The sequence below is a fragment of the Phyllostomus discolor genome, chromosome 10 (assembly GCF_004126475.2).
Source record: "Phyllostomus discolor isolate MPI-MPIP mPhyDis1 chromosome 10, mPhyDis1.pri.v3, whole genome shotgun sequence".
NCBI classification, from domain to species: domain Eukaryota; kingdom Metazoa; phylum Chordata; class Mammalia; order Chiroptera; family Phyllostomidae; genus Phyllostomus; species Phyllostomus discolor.
In genome coordinates, this window is record NC_040912.2 from 57,982,656 (window position 1) to 58,001,735 (window position 19,080).

The 19,080-nt window shown below is 37.5% G+C and overlaps 1 protein-coding gene across 1 annotated transcript in view; it reads left to right on the top strand.

The window, feature by feature from the left end:
* HECW1 (HECT, C2 and WW domain containing E3 ubiquitin protein ligase 1) overlaps positions 1-19,080 on the top strand; it is a 583,340-nt gene that overhangs the window by 123,598 nt on the left and 440,662 nt on the right. Inside the window, 1 exon segment of the mRNA XM_028525426.2 lies at positions 48-142. Within this exon segment, the coding sequence (XP_028381227.1) occupies positions 48-142 (95 nt within the window).

A 19,080-nucleotide genomic window follows, 5' to 3' on the forward strand; every position in this document is an offset into this window, starting at 1 on the left:
CTGGGTTATACCTTATTTCTCAACCCCATTTTATTTTTTTCTTTCAGCTGAAACTAAGATCTGCTTCAAATACTACCATGGAGTGAGTGGAGCCCTGCGAGCTACCACCCCAAGTGTCACGATCAAAAATTCTGCAGCTCCTGTAAGTCTCATTCCTTCCTCTTTGGTCAAAAGTAACTCTGTAATTCTTTACTTTTTCCTTTTATTACATTTCTGTGTGTGTGTGTGTGTACACACACATATGGAGATATACTGAGAGATTATGAATAGATAGACACATACCTCAAAATAATAAAGAGGGATGAGATTTTAAAGCAACCTAATTAAAATGCATATCACTTTTTTGTTAGAGAAATGTCAAGCTTCAGTAGTAGATAGCCAGATGTTTCTAACAAATTCATGCTTAATAGCAATGAATAAACCTTTCTTTGAAACACATTTGTAAATTTGTTAGTTTCAAATATTTACATTTTATATGTTTTAATTTCTTTTTAGGCTTATAACTAAATGACTAATTTTAGTATTATAATTATAAAATAGTAAACCTAGAAAAGACTAGAGTCTCTCATCTTTTCTTTTCATAGTAAGGAAACTGTGCTCAAAGATATTAAATAGTGTACTTAAGGTCACACAGTTAGGTAATTGCTGATCAGGGTTTTAAATCATGTCTTTTGTTCCCTATCCTGTGGCTTCGATCATTAGTATGGTAATAGCACCTTTTCCTAAATTACAGTCTAGTGCAGTTTACCTTAGTGCTCAATACATATAATCAGACTAGCTGAAATTTACTTACAAATGACATTTTTATCCTTTTCACATAAGTTAAAAATTACTGAATAGGAGAGACTGAACAAAAACCACTGAGAACTTTGTCATGCTAATGTAAGTTATTTTTTTCTCATGAGGAAGGGGGAAAAGTACTTGAAATGAAATATAAATGATTCAGAAAGTACTTTGGCTCTAAAATACACCACTTTGTTGTTTTAAAATCAGTTTTTCCATGTGCTGAAAATGAGCAAGTTGAGTGCTTGGTGACAGTAATAAGATTAGCAGACCAGATCTGCCTTCATCCTGAGAAGTAGAGCAGAGCTGGATGCTGACCTGGGGCAGGCCATGGTGGGAAGGGGAGAGGTGTCAGGGCTTACTTGGAGGGGACAGGGAGTGGGAAAGGGAGGGAGAACATGAGAGACTGTATGCACTTTTGACTGCTGTACAACTTTCTGTACACTAAATATTTAGGTTGGGACTTGAGGTCTGTCATTTTACTGGCTGGGACCTGAATTAAAGTGTGGAAATTTGCCAGACATAATTTTCCAGGCCCATTTGTGTGGGTCATCCTTAAAAGAGGATACCTGGAAAAGACAAAGAGGTCTTGATACATGTTGCCAATTGAAAAGGCATGGGGGTCAGTTAAATCATGGCAGCAAGACTAGAGCTGGCACTAAATTAAACCAGATGTAAGGTGGACAAAGCAGTAAGGCATTGAACATAGAGCAAACAGAGAAGGAAGGAGCCTGGAAGTGGAGATGAACTGATTTAGGAAAAGCCTTTCAGATGCATGCTTAGCTGGTTTTTTGCCAGGGAAGAAAATCATGTGATGAGGAGCTACTGATGCCAGGAGCAAGGACTTATGTTTGAGATGAGGAAACATTACATCAGGTGCTTCAATCATATTAGAGAGATTGCATTGATTTTGTGTCAGCCCTCACTCCACCCATTTTTGTATCCCATGTGTATTGCTTGTATTTAAAACTCTTTATGAAGTATCTTCAAATACTTTGAGATATTGTACTGATTATCATCTCCATAATGATGTTTTCACATAAATCAGTAGATACTTCATTTGGCACTTTAATGTACATTTCGCTTTCTCTTCTTAATCTTCAGGCATGTGAGAGCACAGTCATAAAGCCCATGTGAGGGCCAGAGGCAGAGACAGAATAATCATCCTATTTCCTCTTTGGAGATCAAACACTTAGAGTCGTGTGACAGAAGAAAACATGCGTTTTTCTGCAAGACAGTATTTTAATGTGCAGTTGGGTTTTATAACAGTTAAACTTTTAGTTTACTTCTTTATCATGGTGCACTTTTCAGAGAAATTTTACTTGCATATTCTAGTTGATTTACAGCACATTTGTGAGATGAGCAAGAAGTATCGTTTTGTGTAAGTGACTATTTTGCTATATGGCAATCGAGCTGAATCAAATTTAGCTTATACTCTTTGCAGCTCAGTTCAGTACCTAGTATAAACTAGCAAACTTCTGTGTTAAATAAGTCCACAGTTTGATCTGGGACTTAAGCATACACTTTCTAAGGGAAATGTATTTAAATGTCCTAAAATGATTTTGTCAATAAATTTGAGTATTTGTAAATTTGAGTATTTTTTGTAAATTGAAGATTGCTGGTACTGCAGTAAATATGGAGAATTGGTTGTCTGTGGACATTATATTATATTTCAAAAGTCATGGAGTTAGTTTATGACAATATACTAAAACTCTAATTTTTGAAAAGGGGGACAAAACTGATGAAAAATAGAAAAAGAGGAATGGAAACATGGAACAGACTGACAGCTATTAGAGAAGAGGCAGGAGAGAGGGACTAGATGAAAGGAATATCCAAAGAATATATATACATAACTCATAGATACAGACAACAGTGTGGTGCTGGTAGGGGTGGGGGCTGCATGGAGGCAGGCAAAGTTGGGGAAATGTAATAGTGTCAACAATAAAAGTTTTTTTTAAAGATGTCAAATGTTCCCTTAGTATAACCAGTATTTTAATGTTTTGAGCATATCAGGTTGTCAGTATGTACTAGTTCTTTTTCTCATGTCCTCATTCTACCTTATTTTTGCCCTACTAACATCTGTTGATGTCCCTGTTATAACAGATGGTTGCCATTTATTCTCGTCCTTCTAGGACATTTATTTTGTACTTTTTAAAAAAAATCACAGATAATTTTATTAGGCAAAATACCAAATGACATCCTCAGCATCAGACATTTTAGTTTCTTCATTTCACTTGTCATGTAACAAAAATATTGTCACCATCCTCCCATGACTAACATTGTCCCATGTTATTAGCTATACTTTGCTGGAGCTGTTCATGTATTTTTAAAATCTCAGGTCAAATACCCTTCACTCTCATTATGACTGTGAGAAACCACAGACTCTATGTTTGATGTATGTTTCCCCTTGTATTAAGCACAAATAGCCATTTCTTGGCAGTGATGGTCAAATTCTCTTTTGCCATTAATCCCATCTTCTCACAGTTTATTCATTTACTACTTCTTCAAATTTTATTAAGCCTATAGTATATGTAGATTGTGCTATTAGATATGGAAGGAAGCAAAGACTAGTAGAATATCATTGCCTTTAAATAACTTATAGCCAATGGAGAAAGGATGCATGCACATTGATGAATAAAATGCAAAGCAGAGTGTGATGGGATAGAATAGTATTCATTCCAGTTCAGGTGCTCCTTCTTCTGCATCTAGCTAAACAAATAGGACCACTATATGCCTTTGGGTGGAAAGATGGGAAAACACTTTCCTGTTCTGTGAAAGGCTGTGGGAGAGAAAGTCTACATGGCAAAGCCAGCTTTGGAGACAAAGCATAGGTTGTGAAACATGAGCATAGAGTCTTAAGGTAAACATAAGTTGATTCTATCAGTAGCTTTATGCGATGCTTTTAACTCTTTTTACATAGAACATGTTTCTATTTTTGAACCATTTTCTTTTCCTCAGCACTTATGAGACAATTATTTTATTGAATACATTGGGGTGACACTGATTCACAAAACCAGGTTTCAAGTGTACAACTGAACAAAACATCATCTGTCCACTACATCATGGACCCATTGCCCATAGCAAAATCTCTTTCCATCCTCATTTATCCCCACTTTGCCCACCTCTACCTAACCTCCCCACACTTTCCCTCTGGCTATCACCACTCTGTTTTTTGTGTCTATAAGTTATGCATATATGTTCTTTGGCTAACCACTTCACAATGTTTTATCCAGCTCCTCAACCCCCACCCACACCAAGAGCTGTCAGTCTGTTACATGTATCCATGTCTGTTTCTATTTTGTTCATCAGTTTATTTTGTTCATTAGATCCCAAACATAAGTGAGATCATATGGTGTTTGTGTTTCTCTGACCAGCTTATTCCACTTATAATAATCTCTAGGTACATCCATGCTGTCACAGAAGGTAAGATCTTTTTCTTTCTTAGAGCTGTGTAATATTCCATAGTGTAAATGTACCTCAGCTCTTTTTATCTGCTTATCTACTGATGAGCATTTAGGCATTTTCCATATCTTGGCAATTGTAAATAATGCTGAAGTGCACATACAGGTGGACATATTCTTTTGCAATTAGTGTTTTGGTATTTTTTGGATATATTCCCAGAAGGAAGACCACTGGGTAAAAAATAAGCACCATTTATATTTTTTGAGGAAACTCCATACTGTTTTCCACAGTGGCTGCACCAGTCTGTATTCCCACTAACATTGCACTAACATTCCTTTTACTCCACATTCTCACTAGCATTTGATGTTTGTTGATTTATTGATGATAGCCATTCTGACAGGTGTGAAGTGACATTTTATTGTGGTTTTAATTAGCATCTTTCTGATGATTAGTGATGTTGAGCATCTTTTCATATGTCTATTGGCCATCTGTATGTCCTCTTTGAAGAAGCATCTTATCAGATTCTTAGCCCATTTTTTAAGTTGGATTGTTTGTCTTCTTGGTATTAAGTTGTATAAGTTTTCATATATTTTTGGAAATTAACCTTTCATCAGATATATCATTGGTAAATATGTTCTCCCATCTATTAGAACCTATTTTCATTTACTGATTATTTCCTTTGCTATGCAAAGGCCTTTTAGTTTGATGTAGTCCCATGTGTTCATTTTTTCCCCTTTATTTCCCTTGCCCAATGAGATATACCAGCAAAGACATTACTGTGAGAAATTTCTCAAAGTCTACTGCCTATGTTTTCTTTTAGGGTTTTTATGGTATCATGACTTACACTTAATTCTTTAATGCATTTTGATTATATTCTTGTGTATGGTTTAAGTCAGTGTTTAGTTTTATATTTTTGATGTATCTGTCCAATGTTCCCAACACCATTTATTGAAGGGGCTATCTCTACCTTATTGTATGTGCTTGCCTCCTTTGTCAAATATTTAGCCATAAAGGCATGGGTTTATTTCTGTGCTCTCGATGCTGTTGCATTGATCTATATACCTGTTCTAGTGCCAATACAATGCTGTTTTGATTACTGTGTTCTTGCTCTCTAGTTTGATATCAGGTAATGTGATACCTCTAACTTGGTTCTTCTTTACTAAGTATGCTGAGGCTCTTCCTCTTCTTTGTGATTCCATATGAATTTTTAGAATATTTGTTCTAGATCTGTGAGGTATGACATTGGTATTTTAATAGAAATTGTGTTGAATCTGTAGATTGCTTTGCATAGTATGGGCATTTTAGCCCTGGCTGGTGTAGCTCAGTGGATTGAGCATGGGCTGTGAACCAAAGGGTCACAGGTTCGATTCCTAGTCAGGACACATGCCTGGGTTGTCAGCCAGGTCCCCAGTGGCATCTATGTCAGAGGCAACCACACATTGATGTTTCTCTCTCTCTCTGTCTCCCTCCCTTCCCCTCTCTTTAAGTAAATAAATAACATGTTTAAAAAAATTTTAAAGTTTCTTAGATTTTCCTCATTTTTAAAAAATTGTCTTTTCATTTCAATGCTCTGAATGGGTGCTCACTGATATCTTGTCCTCTAAATCCCTGATTTGATTTCTGATATTGATTCCTTCTTGTGTGTTTTTCATTTCAGATATTATATTTTTTTTGTTTCTGAATGGTTTTTATGGTTTCTGTGTTCTTTTTAAAATTTACTGTCTCTTTGTTTGAATCATCACTGAAATCATTTTTCTCTAAGGTTTTTGAGCATACTTGTAATCGTTTTAAACTCTGCATCTCGATTCTTGGTTGCTTCCATTTCATTTAGTTATTTTTCTGAAGATTTCTGTTGTTATTTCATTTAAGGCATATTTCTTTCCCTATTTTGTCTACATTTTTGTGTCTGTCTCTGTGTATTATGCATATCTGCTATGATGCCAAACCTTTTATGATGACTTTATTATGTGGGTTTCTTGTTGGCCTCGGTGGCACAATCTTTCAGATCATTCAAGCTCAATGGTCCAGGAGTATTACTTATGGATTATGTGCACCCTCCTGTTGTACTTGAGTCTTATAATGCTTTTGTACCTTTAATGCATGAAGTTAACCCCTCAGCCTGGCTGACCCTAAAGATAAACTTTGATCACTATGTATGAGTTGCTGTACAGGCTTTTCCCCTCAAGACAGAGTTGTTCCCAACTGTACATGGTGGCAGTCAGGATCCCTCTTTTGGAAGTGCTGTTTGTATGGCTGGTTCTTTCAAGTATCATTTTGTCTTGAAGACCACCATTGGTTTTGTCAGTTCGGGGTCCACTTAGGCAGGGTTTCAGTATAGATTAATGTCAGGCATTTTTGTAACTGGCTTTAAGCTACCTGTCTGGAGCCTCTACATTATTCACTATTTTTTTTTTCTGCATCTACTGGGTCTGGGTGTGCTTAGTAGGAGCCATGGTGTATACAAAGGTCAGTTTCCTCCAGTTCAGAGCTGGGGGCAGATCTATAACAGGCCTGAAGCTCCCCAAAGACTGCTTCCATGTATCAGCTACTCTGCTTTTCTTTGAGTTAGACCGGTCTTTCTCCAGAGCCTTCTGTAAAATTTTCCCAGGCTAACTATGATCCACAGGCTTTTCCGTAGGGTGTGTGCTCACTGGGGTGATGTGACCCGATTTGGGAGGATGTGGCTAGTCAATCCACTACTTGGGGGCTTCACCGTTTGGTGCTCTATCAGGGGAAAATTTCACCTACTCCAGACCCATATTACATGGTATCTGCCAGAATCTCTAATTCCACCTCCCCCAGGAGGAATACATGGTGCATTCAGGTTGAGTGTAGCCAGCCATTCTTTCTGCAGAAGTAAGCTCAGCAGGACATATCAAGAATATTCATTGGGGATGAAGCTGACCAAGATGGCAGTGTTAGAGCAAACATTTTTCCTCCTTCTGATCAACAGCCAGCCACATAACCCAGCAACTGTTGGAGTCAGGAGACTCTGAAAGAGATGCACTTCAAAGGTCCTACCTCCAACCCCCTCTCTGATCCCGCTGTGGTAATGACCTACCACAAAGGCAGGTCAGATGAGTCTCTCAGTATGGCAGTGGCATAGACTGAGTTTTCAGGGGGAATAGGAGTGATTTCCCCACAATGTAGCCACACAATGCAGCACACGCTGGTCTGATTCCTGGACTGAAGCTTTGCAGTGATACATGCTCTGAAAGTGCCAGCTTTGCACAGCAGCTTGATCTCCCTGGGGGACTAAACTCAGCAGGGCAGGGCTACAAGGAGTAGAAGGACAAGCTAAGTGATTCAACAGGTGTGTGGAGGGTGCCAGCTGTATGCTCAAGATGAAAAATTTTGCCCCCTTCTTACAGCTACCCAGTACAATTGCTGTCTGAGTCTTTACCAAGAGCCTCTTCAGAAAAAAATAGAAAAGCTCCCCAAAGGCCCCTGCTGGGTATAGGATGTGAGAACAGCAGTGTGATGTTGCCAGTATTTTGAAGACTTGATAGTGCATTTATCAGGCTGGTGCCTGACCCCGGAATGGTGGCATGTGGGTTTCTAGCAGACTCCTTTGTCTACCAGATAGACTGAATTCCCACTGATATTGATCTTCACCACCAGATTCCATCCAGGCTTTTCTTCTCATATCTGTTTTTCTAGGTTAAGGATTTCTGCATGGGGTTGAGCCCCAGGCTCCTTCGGGGAAGGACTTTTGCAACCAAGATATCTCTAGGGCTTCTTAGCTATTGCATGTGTGTGACCAGCCCTTTCCAAGTCTCCATACTTCTTTCCAGTCTTTATTTGGCTACTTTTGTAAATCATTGTTTATAATACTTCAGTTCAGCTACTCTTCCATTGGTTATTTTGATTGATTGCCCTGTAGTTGAGCTGTAAGCCTGGTTTGGTGTCAGGAGGTGAGTGTAACGTCTATGTACACAGCAAACATCTTGGGATCTACTTATTAGCCTTTTTTAAAAGATTTTATATATTTTTAGAGAGAGGCCAAGGGAAGGAGAATCAAAAAGAGAGAAATATCAATGTGTGGTGGCCTCTCACACACCCCCTACTGGGGACCTGGTCCACAACCTAGGCATGTGCCCTGACTGGGATTGAACCAGCGACCCTTTGGTTTGTGTCCCATGCTCAATCCACTGAGCTACACCAGCCAGGACTATTAGTCTTGGTTGTATATCAGAAACTATAATGGGCCCTGGCTGGTGTAGCTCAGTGGATTGAGCACAGGCTGTGAACTAAAGGGTCACTGGTTCAATTCCCAGTCAGGGCACATGCCTGGATTGCAGGCCAGGTCCCCGGTATAGGGCATGCAAGAGGTAACCACACATTAATTTTTCTCTCCCTCTCTTTTTTCTTCTCCTCCCTTTTCCCTGAAAATGAATAAATAAAATATTTTAAAAATAAACTATAATGAGTTAGGGTTATAGAGGTAAATTAAATATAAGCTCTGTCATTAAGAACTAATAATTATTCTATTATAAATGATAATGCTATCCAAAAGGCCCAGTACCACAGAGTGAAAACTCATTGTTTTGGCGTGTAGAGAAAGCAGGGTGGAGATTCTTGCAGCAGGTGGGAAGGCTGTCAGAGGAAGTGGTATGTAGGCAGAGTCAGGATGAATAGAACTTAATGGTCTATTCAACAGTCTATTTCTCTGGAAAGGAAATAAGGTGTAGTTGGCAGAAAAGCCAGTATGTGCAAGGGCATAGGGATATGAAATGCCACAAGCCTGGTGTGTGTTAGGTAATGAGTATATGAGTTAATCTTTTCTGTATAGCACATGAACTTTTCCATAGTTTTTGTATCTTACTGGGAGCACTTAGCATATGTTTCATATTTTGCTTCTATTTTCTGTAGTAAATCCTTTTTTAAAGTAAGCTCTTTCCATATTTTGCCTAAACTACATTCTTCTTGTGAACTACAGCCTCTCTTAATAAGTTCCATGATAGTTCCCCTCCCCATCTTCATTCATACACCAAAGGACAGAAATCTATACATACCTACAATTTCCAAAAGACAAAGTAGGTAAGTTTGTCCTTACCACACTATCCACTGTGAAACTTTAAGCTCCCCACTTCAAGTCTTGCCTTGACACTTGGTTAGCAGGAAGTCTGAAGTAATTACAAAATATGATATTCTAATTTTTAAATTTCTATCTTTCATATATATTTCTGTTAGCCTTTCCTTAGGAGAGAATTTAAGAAAGCATTTTAGTTTTTGATTTATAGAAGCTATAAATCAAATATTACAAATAAAACACAATGCATCTAAATTTAAGTGCTCTAAAATTGCACATGCAATTTATTTGCATTCAAAGGATCAATGTTGTACAGATATTTACTACCATGCTTTAGAATGATTGAGTAACTGAGCATTTTATAAGATCTCTTGAGTATTGTAATTTTAAATTCTCATTCCATTCCACAAACTCAAGGGTGGAATAGAAAAAAAAGTTGCTGAGAAGGTTAGGGAGAAGTTTTATTTAGATATTCACATAACATGTAATTTCTTCTGAGAGTCAACAGCTTCATTTTGTCTCACTTATGATCTGGAAGATTATTTTACACTGCTCAGAGCCCTTTTCACCCTTTTCCTCCAGAAACTGCACCCACCACCTCAGCTGCTCCCAGCCATTCACGCAGTATTCTGACCCCACCAAACTTGGAAGTCTGTTCAGAACATGGTTGTTTTGTATATCTTTGTGTAGCCTATGGCTTCAAAAATTCATTTTTTTAATTCAGTAAATATTTATGAAGGACCTCCTCATTGCTAACCTCTAGGCATACAAAACTTGGAGTAAGGGAATAGTCAAGAACCATCAGGGACAATGTATAAAGGACACATGGACAAAACCAAAGGGGATAGGTTTGAAGGTGGGAGGTGGGGATAGGTGGGGTGGCAGGGAATGGTGGGGTGAAAATGGAGACAACCGTACTTGAAAAACAATAAAAAATAAAATACACATAAAAAGGAAAGCATGAATTAACATAGGACTGTTGTAAGCTATGGTTGTGGACCTATAGGGCATTTTGAGAGGACTAAGGATGGGCAGGCTCAGATCCCCCTCATCAAAAGATATGAGATGAAATAGACCAAATCATGTGCACACTTTAGCCATGGTTCTTGATCAACCTTTTATTATTTTTATGCTAATTTATCTTCAAGTGTAGAGGCATGTTTTTCACATGTATATATTCAGCAAAAGTCCCTGGAGTTATTTATTTGTTTGTTTGTTTGTTTTTGTAAGGAGAAAGAGAGGGAGAGAAACGTCAATGTGTGGCTGTCTCTGGAATGTCCCTTACTGGAGACCTGGTCCACAACCCAGGCATGTGCCCTGACTTGGAATTGAACTTCGACCTTTTGGTTCACAGCCCATACCCAATCCCCTGAGCTATACCAGCCAGGGTGAGTCCCTGGACTTTTTATTGGACTAAAGCAGAAGGAAACACACATTTGTAATTTTGCTAACACATCAGATGAACTTGTTTTTGTAGAACAGACAGAAGGCAAAAGGAAATTGCAGCCATATCAGGCATCTTCTCTTAGATGATTTACTTAGACCCTGCCCACAATTAACCTCTCTCAGAGACATCTTGGAAGTTTGGATTCAACCCTGGTCCAACATTAAAGGTTTTTTAGAGATTAAATGAGATATGTACGTAAAACAATGTGTACAATCCTGATAGAGACTAAGTTTTTATTTTTATCAGTATTTGTAACATTAGAAGAAGGAACTACAAATAAGGAAAGGAAGAAAGCTAGAATGACCCTTATGGTGTTGGACTGGAATAAAAAGTCTGGGAAGCACGGTGGCAGAATAGTTTTCTTCTGTGATCCTACCACAGAACATCAATCTTAACAATCACCTGCAGATGAGAGGAGCTTTGTAGGAGTCTGGGAGTCCAGTGGAAAAGCTCCAGCACATCCTTGGAGAAAAAAAAACAATCAGAGAATAGACATAATGAAGAGGGTAAGAACAATTTCACTTGTATAAATTTGGGGAATCTAATTACAGCATGGTGACTATAATTACTAATACTGTATTGTATACTTGAAATTCCCAAGTGAATGGGTCTTAAAAGTCCACATATACTAAAAGATAATTTTGTAAGGTAATGTATGTGTTAACTGACTTAATTATAGTAATCATTTCACAATGTATACACACATCAAATATGTTGTACAATTTAGATAAAATTTTATTTATCAATTTTACCACAATAAAACTAGGAAAAAAATCAGAATGAACTAATGGTTTTGGATAAATATAGACATAGAGAAAAACAGGTATATGCATGCATATAAATACAAGGCCTGTCCATAAAGTATCCAGCCATGTACTATGAAAAATAGAGACATTTATTTTATTTTTTTAAAGATTTTATTTATTTATTTTTAGAGAGGGAAGGGAGGGAGAGAGAGAGAGAGAAACTTAATTGTGCGGTTGCTGGGGGTTATGGCCTGCAACCCAGGCATGTAGTACCCTGGCTGGGAATCGAACCTGGGACACTTTGGTTCCCAGCTCGAGCTCAATCCACTGAGCTACTCCAGCCAGGGCGAGACATTTATTAAAGGAGATATAAGATTTTTAAAAAGAAATTTGTTCAGTTTTAGGGAAAGAGTTTCAAAGTTCACTCTAAAGTGTTATTTTGGAGCCTTGGGTCTGGAAGTGTTGTTTCCTGATAAGATTTTTTCTACCCCCCTCATTGTAGCTACTTTATCTTGGGGGACGTTTACATCCTTGTTTTGGGGAAGTATAGAAAGCAAAATGCTAAATCACATTCTGTGATGCCAGTGGTTGGTTCTAAATTATCTCTTCAAGTTTCATTTTCTATAGAAATCCAGTTGGAAACTATTTAGAAGGAAATAACTAATGGAAAGTTGAAATCCTCTATGTTTATAAGAGCCATGTTCTTAAATTGAGAATGGGGTATCTATGTAGCCTTGATGTTACAGGGATGTGCTTGTTTGTACATTTTCCAAGGGAGTGGATCCAAGGTTTTCATCAGATTCTGAACAGGATTTATCAGCCCAGAAAGCTTATAAGCCACACTATAGAAAATAGTCACTCTTTGAGTCACTGCCACTCTTTGTGATATGGAGACCTTCTTTGCCAGGCTTTGTACCATTAAAAATCTACCTTTGCCTTTATTAAAGTAAAAATCCTAGTATTTGCAATGCTCTATAAAGCTAGGGATGTCTTTAATGAAGGGCAACGGGTAGTAACTACCTAGGTAAGAGACCCAGACCTAGAAAAGAGGTGAATATTGAAACAAATATAATCCAATGATCTACATACAGGAAGACATGAGAATCAGATGAAGGCCTCTCAAAAGAGGCCTTCAACAATTTAATTCTTTTTCTATAGCAGGATAGAAATGTCAACTTCTCAGAAATTAGAATCAACGAGTTTTTTCAAGAGTCGCCAAAATAAAAGTGTTTTCTATAAAACCATGCAGTATGGATGAATTTATAGATGAACTCTTTCAAATGATTGACTATAGATAAACCTGATACAAATGAAACTTTTCAGAGGAAAAAAAGGAGAAACTTTCAAATAATTTTTCTTAACCCCCATAACACTGAAACAGAACTGGTAATATTGCAATAAATTGGAAACTATAGACAGATCTTAGTGAAGAATATGTGTATAAAAATATTTACTTAAATATTGGCAAATGGATTTCAAAAGTATATTAAAATAATTTTACTACATTAGCCTTATACCCAGGGTGTAATATTGCTTTATTATTCATAAAGCTATTATTAACAAAAAGTCAATTAATGGAAAAACACATCATCTGCTCCATAGATACAAAAAGGCATCTGATATTTCTTTCTCTCACTAATTAGACTTTATTCATTGCTCACACTTGCACTTTACAAAACAATGTCAAATATATAATAATAGTGTTATATTGACTTTTTTTCTTGTTCTCAACTTTAATGAAATCATTTCTAGTGCTTCACTGAAATAAAAAAAAACTAATAAAATTGATTCAAAGCTTAGTGGAAATGCAAGATAAAGATAGAATTTAAAAAGACCTTGAGATTTAATCTATCAACACTGAGGATTTATAAAAAAAGAAAATATACAGAGAAAAGTAATAACCAATAAAACAAAAATCAAAACTTTTATAATTAAACTAAAACATACTCTATGCTTGCTGGTGCCACTGATTTCTTGTTGTTATTGTGTCATGCCCCCACACAGTTAGCAGGCACAGGCAAGTCCCAAATATGAGTCTCCGTAAACCTAACCATATGAGATCTCACAAAACCTAACTCATGCACCAGCCCAAATTTCTTTCAGTAGTTACTTCTTACAAGCAGCCAGGGTTGGTCCATGCTTCAGAGTTTTCTAAAACCTCTAAAAGACCCACAAATACCAAGCAAGCAGCAGCTGCCCTTTCCCAGACAGCTCCAATGCCAGAGCTAGTGCCAGCTGGCCTGGTTTCATTAAAGTTGAGAACAAAGAAGTCATTATACCACTGTTACTTATAACTTTTTTCTGAAAGTACAAACAGCAGCATTAGCAAGAGAAAGAAATGTCAGATGCCTTTTGTACATATGGAGACAGTGATATGTGTTTTTATTAATAAAATGTTGTAATAATGACTTTCTAAATATTGAGGTAATATTATAATCTGGGTAAACCCTCAGGTAGTAAAATTATTTTAATGTACTTTTGAAATTTATTTTCTTTCTTGGTTCACAGCATAGCCTCTTCTGGGTAACCTAGGCCAAGCAAAGTCAGCTACCAACCACAGATAACTTTATAGCCTCTACAAAGTGTCCCACAGGTGGCCATAGGAAGCGACTGACCTTGGTCTATACAACATCCACTACCAAGAAGCCCAGAGTCAATAAAACTGGTGACCAGCTATAGACCACCAAAGCCCCACTAAAGCAAATTACATTTAATAGGCCAGACAGGCCCTGCCAACAGTTCATCCTATAGTGCATGGCCATTTCTCATAGCGCCAAACATAGCCAGCTTGTTCGGTTAATCTGATCTACTGACATGCCCAAAGCACTGAGGGCTCAACTACAACAAGAATGCACACACAACTCATGCAAGGACACCCCTAGAACACCAGTCTCAGGTGATCAGGGAGACAGTGCCCCTGAACCCCACATGTCACTTACTATAGAAGGCAAAATAGCCAAGAATGGGAAATGTACAGATCTACCTAATACATAGAAAACACAGGGAGGCAGCCAAATATGAAGACAAAGAAACATGTCCTAAATTAAAAGAACAAGACAAAAGTCTGGAAAAAGAACTAAAAAATATGGAGACAAGCAATGACCAGATACAGAATTCAAAACAATGGTTATGAGGATGTTCAATAAACTTAGGGGAAGAGTATATAATACTTTAACAAAGACATAGGAAAGTAAAAATGAAGATAGAGAAAATATACCCAGTCAGTAGTGAAGGATACAATAAATGAAACAAAGAATATATTAAATGGAATGAACAACAGATAAGATGAGTTAGAGGACAGAATCAGAAATAAGACAAGCTTCAGGAAAATATGGAATCAGAACAATAAAAAGGGAAGAAAAAATGAGGATAATTTAAAGGAACCATGGGGCAACATGAAGCATAACAACAATCACCTCATAGGGTAAAAGGAAAGAAGAGGCCGAGCAAGGGATTGAAAAACTGTACGAGAAATAAAAACTAAAAATTCTGTCACCTGGTGGAGAAAATAAATAAACAAATTCAGGAAGTGCAGAATCTTAAAAAAGATAAACCAAAAGAGGTTCAAACATAATAACTAAAATGTCAAAGATAAAGAAGAAATAATCTTAAAGGCAGGAAGAAAAGAAGTTATTTACTTAAAAGGTAACTCCCATTGTTACCTGGTTGTGAACTGAAACTTTTCAGGACAGAAGAGATTGGCATGGAATATTCAAAGTAATGGAAAGTAAGGACCAGCAACAAGAGTACACTACTCAGCAAGCTACCATTTAGAATCAAAGAACAGATAATAATATTCCCAGAAAAGAAATAGCTAAAAAGTTCATCACACTAATCAGTATTAAACTAATGTTAAAGGGACTTTTGTAAGAAGAAACAGAAGTAAAAACAAACTAATTAAAATATGAATAATAAATGATAATAAGAGCATTCTTATTGATAAATACTTTAAATGCAAATGGATTGAATGCTCCACTCAAAAGACACAAGGGTAAATGAATACTTAAGAAAACAAGGTCAGGAAGAGGCGCATGATGGTGAGGAGTTGAACAGAAGCCACACTAAACTTCTCTCGGAAAATCTGAATTACAACTAAATTGTGGAGAATCTCCTGGACAAACAGGCTGAACAATAATGAGAGAGATGCCTTATAATTTCAGACAGGTAGAAATCACTTTCAGCACAACCTGACTGGGAAGGAGTGCGGTGGAGACTTGAGAAGGTTGGCTAGGACCCCACAGGTGGCAGTGCTGGAGGGATAATAAGCAATGAGTTGGATTCCCCTGAGAAATGTGGGCTATAAATACTAAGCTGGATCCACAGCCTAGAGCACCAGAGTCCAAAAAAATACCACAGATGCCAATCAGCAGCAAAAAGTGGTAGGGTTGTTCTCACCAGAGATGGATGGATGGAGATGAAAGCAGCCATTTAAAGGTACAATGCAAAAATTATCATTTGAGCCACTTACCCTGGGCTCAGGAAAAGGCATGGGCAGAGTGGGCTGGAGACACCCGAGAGACTTGGAACAGGGGCTTTGGGGAAAACTGAGACAGTAGCCACTGGGATCCCAGGTCTGAGGAGTCACCCATACAGCACCAGCCATCCTGCTTAGGCAAACCACTCCCCTCTGAGCAGCAGCAGCCAGAGGGGAAACAATAGCCCCAATGCCAGCGGGAATTTGCCCTATTGTATTGGGCTTAAGGCTGACTTCTGACTGTGGAGTGACTAGATTAACAACTGAGGGAGACAGTCACAGACAGTAGATACCTAACAGTCTCAGAGTAGGGTGCATAAGGTCAGATGGATTAACATATGATATCACCAGTGGTGTATCCAGAAGGAAAAACAGTGGTAAATAAATAATAGAGACTACTAAGATGAAATCCACTGTGGTCTTTTCCATGATTGAGATATTTACTTTCCTTCATGGCTTTTTAACATTTATTTCTTGTCCATCAAGTTTGTGCATATTAAGTCACTAGATTTTGTACTATACTTTATTTCTCCTTTTGGTTATAATAGTCTCAATCTCTTTAATCCTTATTAATACTGGTTCATTTGGTATTGAGAGTGGGATTGCAGGGAAGAGTTATTTTTTTCACATGTGGGTTGTTTCCTGGGTTTTGTGGTTTTATTCTGGCAGCACCTGCAAACAGCATACAAGACATTGTGGGCGGAGTGACTCTCAGTCAACCAGCTGGAGTGAAGGACCCACCAAAGAATGACCCAATAAGAATCAAAACCCAATTACCTCCAGAGAGCCAACATACATGGCATAAATGGAATCCCAAAAGTATCAAGTTCAGATATCAGGGAGACTGCACTACTTAATCTCACAGGTCTCCTACTATAGAAGTTCACATCACAAAGTCAGGGAGTCAAACTAGATCAATTTAAGAAGCAGAACAAACAAGAAGTGTCTCACAAATAATGGGAAGACAAAGAACTCCCAATCAAAAGGACGGGAGAATCCTCAGAAAGACTGCTAAATAAAACAGAACAAATCAACTGTCAGATTGAGTTTAAAACACTGGCTATAAGGAAACTGAATGAGCTCAGTGGAGAGTTACCAAAAACTACAGGAAACTATGAGGAAATTAATGGAAATTATATCAGCTTGAAAAAAGACATAGAAGCTTTCACCAAAAGCCAAGAGCCAAGAGCAAATGAAGAATACTATTTCAGAATTGAAGAACATAGTAGAAGGAATCACAAACAGGATAGATGAAACAGAAGATCAAACCAGTGAGCTGTAGGAAAAGGTAGAAATAAACTCCAAGACTAAGAAAAGGAAAAAATGACAAAAAGAATGAAGAGAGTTAAGAGAACTGAAGGACAACATGAAATGTAATTTTATATATATATATACACACACACAATGGAAACAAGAAGGAGAAGAAGATGAACATGAGATAGAAAACCTGTTTGAAAAGTAATTATGGAAAACTTCCCTAAGTTCATGACAGAAAAAGTTACACAAGTCAGGAAGCAGAGTGGGGTTCCCAATCAAGAAGAATACAAAAAGGCCTATTCTAAGACCCCTCATAATTAAAAATGGCAAAATTCAAAGACAAATAGAGAATTTTAAAGACAGCCAGGGAGAAAGAAGAAGTCACATACAAGGGAGCCCCAATAAGACTAGCAGCTCACTTTTCAATGGAATTGCAGATTGAATACAATGGCAAGAAATATTTGAAGTTGTGAAAAACAAAGGCCTGCAATCAAGATTACCCTACCTTGAAAGGCTCCCAAGTAAAATGGAAGGCAAAATTAAGAGTTTCCCAGACAAAACAAAGCTGAAAGAATACACCTCTACCAAGCAAGCACTGCAAAATATGCTAAGTGACTGCTTTAAAACTGGAAGAAAAATAGTGAGAGAGAGAGAGGAACACAGGTAGGAGGGAAGTAAAATGGCAATGAATAAGTACCTATCAATAATAAACTTAAATGTAAATGAATTAAGTGTTCCAATCAGAAGACATACAGTAGCTGAAGGAAAAGAAAAACATGACCTTCACACACGCTGCCTACAAGAGGCGCACCTCAAAACAAAAGACCTATACAAAGCAAAAGTGAAGAGTTGGAAAATATATTACCAGCAATGGAGAGGAAAATAAAAGCTGGAGTAGCAATACCTATATCCAACAAAATAAGCTTCAAACAAAAAAGCCATATAAAAGACACAGAAGGTCACTTCATAATATTCAAGGGAAGATCCATCAAAAAGATATAAACATAAACATATATGCACCCAACATAGGCACACCTAAATATATAAGGAAAATATTGGAGCATTTCAAGAAAGATATAGACACATATATTAGGGTTTTTTAACACCCCACTGACAAAAATGGATAGATCTGCCAAACAGAATATCAACAAAGATATTGCAGCACTGAACAACATCCTAGATTAAAAGGAATTAACTGATAAATATACAAACTTGTGGGAGGAACTCCAACCCACAGAGCTCCTCCCAGACCTCAGATGAGAAATAAAAATTGTCCCGGACACAATCTTTTTATTCCAGAGGGAAATGGGGTAGTGATTCCCTCTTGTGGGGAATGCCTTGAGCCCTTCTCCCAAATGGCTTTTATTGGGAATGGTATGTGTAGATGTATACAGCATACATGCATAGTTCATCAATCAATGTCAAAAGGCTACTGTCATACAAACACAGGTATTATCTATAGATAACAGTTGAAGGAATACAGAGATTTGTCATAGTTCCTGGTCTGTTAGTCATGCTGATGCCAGAGGGTTTTTAAGATGTGTTTTGTGATATAAGGAGTTTACTCCTTATGTCTTGAACTTAAACATCCAGTTTATATCAACAGAGCCATACAAAGCAAAGCAGAGCAAACTTCAAAGGATACAATGTATTTATCATGCCTGATTCCCACAGGAACCCTCCATGTTAGAGTTGGGTCATGTCTGCCACCTTCCTTTCCTGGTTTTCCAGGGAGACTTACCTAGCCCCTTTCAGAGCCAAATCTTGTGGGCTGCAATCTCCAAAGCCACCGGAGTGGTCCCCAACAGAAACTTTTATCCCAAAGAAGCAAAATACACATTCTTTCCAAATGCACATGGAAAATTTTCAAAGATAGATCACATGATAGGACACAAAAAAGCCTCCATAAATTCAAGTAAATCAAAATCATATCAAGCAT